At 43.4% G+C, this 5,231-nt stretch overlaps 1 protein-coding gene across 1 annotated transcript; it reads right to left on the bottom strand.

The window, feature by feature from the left end:
- Positions 1-377: 377 nt before the first annotated feature.
- On the bottom strand, positions 378-3,103 carry RPL37A (ribosomal protein L37a). Its single transcript, XM_516077.6, has 4 exons — positions 2,972-3,103; positions 2,447-2,575; positions 1,814-1,896; positions 378-504 (listed from the first exon to the last, which is right to left on the bottom strand). The coding sequence occupies exons 1-4, from the start codon at positions 2,972-2,974 to the stop codon at positions 441-443; spliced, it is 279 nt and encodes a 92-aa protein (XP_516077.2). The 5' UTR covers positions 2,975-3,103; the 3' UTR covers positions 378-440.
- Positions 3,104-5,231: the final 2,128 nt, after the last annotated feature.

Raw genomic sequence — 5,231 nt, 5'->3', positions numbered from 1 at the left:
CAGGAGGCTGAGGCAGGAGAATCGCTTCAACCTAAGAAGTGGAGGTTGCAGTGGGCCAAGACTGGTATACGGCACTCCCGCCTGGGTAACAGAGACTCCGCCTCAAAAACAAACAAAAAAAATTAACTGTAATTTAAAAACTAAAGTTTACAGTTGGCTCCAATGTATCTCAAAGTCAAACTGGCAGGAGCAGACTTATAAAAAGCTAACACACATATCTAACTTGGAAGACTTATATTCTCATGCTGCATTTTACCATTTGACTACTAAAAAAGACACTGAATTACAATAATCCATCTTGGCATGCTTTTCCAATACAACAGTATTTACACAATGCAAACATCAGAATGTCTAATAAAGTTAACAAGCCAAGGCAATTTTGTTACATAAATTAACCCATTTATTATAGGCCAGTGATGTCTCAAAGAGTAGAGGAGCGTCTACTGGTCTTTCAACTCCTTCAGTCTTCTGATGGCGGACTTTACCGTGACAGCGGAAGTGGTACTGGAAAGAAAGATTCAGTTTCCAACATAATTAAGCATGTTAACATAGAAAATGGCAAATAAGTAAATCTGCCTCGTTTTTGTGTTAAAGTCGCTTCCCAAATTTTCCTAGAAAGAATTATACTGAGATAGACTGCTCTACCAATACTTTGCTGCAGTCAATCCAAAGATCTAACCAACATTAGATTACTCCTCGGAAATTAGTGGCTTCTAAACTACATGATGGCATCCTTTAAGAGCCATGCCTTCAGGATCTTGCAGAATTAGACATACAATCTCATGCATCTGATTTCTCAACCAGAGTTGCTTTTTTTTTTTTAAAGTAACTCAGTTGTGGACAAGCAAGCTTTAACTCCCCCTACCCCATCCCATGAAAAAGAAATGGTTCTAAGAGGCTGACCTAAACTTATTAAAAGGGAATGGACAGATTACAAGAAATGAATAAATTACAAGATGATACAGTGAGAACGATGATTAAGGAAATAGAGCGGACACTAAAGTGCCTTTGGGAAAGACAGCTATTGAAATGACTACAAAAGTTTTACCACAGAATTCAGGAACTATACCTGAAAATCACCATCCTGTATTGTAAGTATATAAATAATTCACTTTCCTATCAGAACCAAGAAAGCACTCTAGTTCCCATTTTCCATTCTGCCCTAATAAAAACCCCCACAAGGAATATATATATATTTCAACATTTTCCACTGCTTCGGTTTAACTTTAAATTGACTGAAACTTTAAAATCCAATTCTTTAATTACACTAGCCATATATGTGCTTAGTGTATTGGACAACACAGGTCTAGACGCTAGTTTGTAGTATAGTGTTTGTAGTATCGCCCTGTCAGGTGATACTGAGTTGCAGATTCACAAACCTGCAGCAGTCTAATACTGTTCAGAAAGACGAAACTGTGGTGGTCCTGATGGCCTCAAGTTCCAAATACAGTTTTGAACTAACTGACCCCTTCACCTATTTTTATCAAAACTTGCAGTGCAAATCAACGTTCAGTAGATTCAGCCCCACTAATGGACCTGCACAGTATCATGACAATGTTCACAACAATGTGCCCAGTGACCATCAAATTCTAAAGTAGTCTGTGAATTAGATTTCCGACTTCTATTTTGGTAGTTTTGTGTTTACTCTTTCAATAACTGAAAATAAACCACCAAGGAAGAATCCTGAAAATACAAAGGCATCCTTATTCTCTCAGTCCTGAGAAAGTGTTAAAACTAGCCCATCCAGCAGCAACCTGGAATTTGGGCCTATGTGGTCCACACACTTCCAAATACCACAAGGAAATAGACTCACTTGTACGTCCAGGCACCGCCAGCCACTGTCTTCATGCAGGAACCACAGTGCCAGATCCCCACAGCTCGTCTCTTCATCTTGGTCTATAAAAGAGAACCAATTTTCACTATGAACCAAGTAAGTATTTTCTCTTACAAGCATCCAGAAGTCTAAATTTGGATTCACCTTATTGTCAGGGATGTGAAAGCCTCCCTTTCTCCCTCAAAAACAAAACAAGGATTGCTGTAATGCAGTATTTTGCACATAAACGTTCAAACCTTTATCAAACAAAAATCCCTCGCAGAACAAGTAGAATGGTATTAGATGCACAGACATCTTGGGAGTTGGTGCAGAAACATCAGTAGACAAAACTGATGGAATCATTTCCCACAAAGCAGGTTTGGCTTAGGCTGGGGGCACTCTGTCAAATGATTATTTTACCCATTAACTTTTAAGCGGTTTTCTTTAAATGAAAAACGTCTCACAAAATCTGAAGTTACCATCAACACTTTTATCTTAAAACTCGTAATCAACGGTATGAGTAATTCCAACTGCCCACCAGCACACGGCTTATAAAATACCTTGAAGTCAGGCCTCACTTGGGTAAGAAACCTGCCCTCCCTCTCCTCTCACCAGAGACTTTGCCTTACTTACTTTGCCACAGAAAGAGCAAGTGTACTTGGCGTGCTGGCTGATTTCAATTTTCTTCACCATTTTCCGGAGGGAGGCCCCATAGCGGGTCCCGTATTTACCGACGATCCCGACTTTCTTGGTACGTTTGGCCTGTTTAGAGTGAAGGGAGAAACCAGTGATAGTTAGACCTGGAACCCAGGCAGGCCCCGGAGCCTCCACACACCGTTCCTCCACCTCACTGACGTGTGACCGACATGTGAATTACATATGACCTAGTTTTCCCTAAATTCAACCCAACGAAACCAGTGCCCAGGGCTGGCCGCGCGCTCCGAAGGCCCGGCGTTAACCCGGCTGGAGCGCGCCAGGCCCAGCCAAGGCGCCCCCGCCCCTCTGCCTTGGGGAGCTTCCGACAATGGTGTCTCCTGCAAAGGCATGGAGACAGGAGAGAACACGGGGCAAGGCAGGAGAGGAGACGGGTGCGGGAGAAGAAAACAAGGACAGATGCAGGTAGATAGAGATCTAGGCCGCACAGAGACCCACACTCACCATGTCGCCGCGACCTAGGTCCGAGCCCAGAAAGGAAGACAGGCGGTGCGCAGGCGCGGTATTAGGCGGACGAGCGGAAGTGGCTGGTAGAGGCCTAGCTAGGAACTGAGCTCTATGGTTTGGGTGTTTTCCGGCGGCCTCCTGAGAAATGTTTGCGATTGTAAGGCGTCTCTCTCACCCAGGTTTACCCAGATTCGCAAACTATGGCGACAAACAACCATAGCAGAAGCATGTCCAGATTATTTCACATATATCACAAAATCCTGCAAAGGTACGAGTTCCTCCATTCGATGCACAGCACTTGGCTTGGAGAAGTGCATAAATCTTACATTTGTGGGGCCGGGCGCGGTGGCTCACGCTTGTGATTCTAACACTTTGGGAGGCGGGAAGGGTCAGGAGTTCGAGACCAGCCTGGCCAGCAGGGTGAAACCCCGTCTCTATTCCAAATCTCATTTATTTCCCCTCTGCATTATGCTCTCTAAAAGTGGCTGACTGTGCAGGATGCTAGCGACAGTGGTGACTAAAATCCAAGGTTCCACTCCCAGAACAAGTTGCAGGCCAGCTGCAAACGATCATATAGCCACATTAAGAAGTTAGACAGTTTCAAACTGGTCAGAGTTCTGAAGGAAAGGACGATGGTTCTGCTCGCGACTAATTCAGAAGAGCCTGGTGTTTCCTGAGGAAAGTCTGAGATTGGAAGGCTGGGGAAAAGTTAACAGTCACCTTGGAGTTTTGTGTTCCAGCTGCTGCATCTCAGTGCGGATGGCCTGCCTTCCACTTCATTTCAGAACCCACTCCCATGGCCCCACACTAGGCTGTTAGACAGCTTCCTGGTCCAGGCCTGAACCCTTAAACTCCAACATCTTACCCTTTACCCACCATCAATTCTCTGTCCCTCCAGGTCTCTCAAAGGGGTCAGCAGGGAAGAATTGGATTTCTGGTTGAGACCGGCGGTGGGGAGGGTGTGTTCTGGGACTAGACACATGATCTTTCTTGACGTAGAACACACACACTAGGAAGTTTGGTTGCCTTTTTTCAGGGGATGGCTAATCCAGAGGATAAGAAGCTCAGAAAAGTACTTGAATAAGAGTGTAAGAGAGAATCCATGATTTGAGGGCCAAGAAAGACCATGGGAGCTGAAAGGCATTGTGTGGCCCTGATTCCAATCAGAAGTCCGGTAACAAGTAGCTTCCGTTCCCAAAGCTTAATATTAACTGTCTCAAATAATTTTGCACCTGTTCACTTTTCCTCACAATTGTATTAAAGTCAACTTGCATACCTGGGCTGAGGTGGGAAGATCACTTGAGCCTGGGAGGTTGAGGCTTCAGTAAGCTGTCATCACGCCACTGCAGTCCAGCCTGGACAACAGAGTGAGACTCTGTCTCAAAAAATATATATGAATCAAATCAAATCAAAGCAACTTGCAAACAGCTATGTACTTCATATGGTTACAATTGTTGGAGGGTAACACATGGTAGGCACTGAGTATTTTATATGGATGTTCTCATTTAATTTTCCATTATCCTTTATGATAGAAATGATTATTATCTTCATTACTAAGGAAAAGAGAGGAAGTCTCATGTAATGATTAGGAACTTAGAGGCTCTGGATTCAGTCTGGGTTCAAAACAGAACTCTGCTATTTACCAGCTGTGGGACCTCTGACAAGTTATTATATACTTTTCTTTCTTTTTTCTTTTTCTTTCTTTCTTTTTTTTTTTTTTTTTTTTTGAGACAGAGTCTCTCTTGGAAAAGATTCTTTGAGGCCAGGAGTTCTAGGCAGCCTGGACAATATAGCGAGACCCCATCTCCACACACACAAAAAAATAATAGGCCAGGTATGGTGACACACATCTGTGGTTCTAGCTGCTCAAAAGGCTGAAACGTGAGGATTGCTTGAGCCCAGGAGTTCAGAGGTTACAGTGAGCTATGATCACACCATTTCACTCCAACCTGGACAACAGAGTGAGATCCTTTCTCAAAACAAAAACAAAAAAAGAAAGAAAAAAGAAACTCCTCTCAGGGAAGTTAAGAATCTTGCTCAATGTCACACAGCAATTAGAACTCAAATCTGGTCTGTCTGATCCCAAAGTTAGTTCTCCTAATTGCTAGCTTGTACTACGCCAAATCATAATATTTAGTGCACTGAAAAAGCACATCAGAAAACATAGTTGAATTAAAATCAGGTCCCTGGCACTCAGTCTGGGCCAGGATCTGTAACTACCTTGTGGTTTGACTTTAGGTAAGCCCCAGTCCCCACA

The sequence above is a fragment of the Pan troglodytes genome, chromosome 13 (assembly GCF_028858775.2).
Source record: "Pan troglodytes isolate AG18354 chromosome 13, NHGRI_mPanTro3-v2.0_pri, whole genome shotgun sequence".
NCBI classification, from domain to species: Eukaryota; Metazoa; Chordata; class Mammalia; order Primates; family Hominidae; genus Pan; species Pan troglodytes.
Note: the sequence above shows the minus strand (reverse complement) of the source record. Positions and strands in the feature narration are given on the sequence as shown.

Excerpts from the sequence above, each read along its gene's own strand:
- RPL37A (XM_516077.6), bottom strand. Across the intron at positions 1,897-2,446 it reads CTTGCTCTTTCTGTGGCAAA|ACCAAGATGAAGAGACGAGC; the intron begins GTAAGTAAGGCA and ends TCTCTTTTATAG. Across the intron at positions 505-1,813 it reads GGCGGTGCCTGGACGTACAA|TACCACTTCCGCTGTCACGG; the intron begins GTGAGTCTATTT and ends CTTTCTTTCCAG.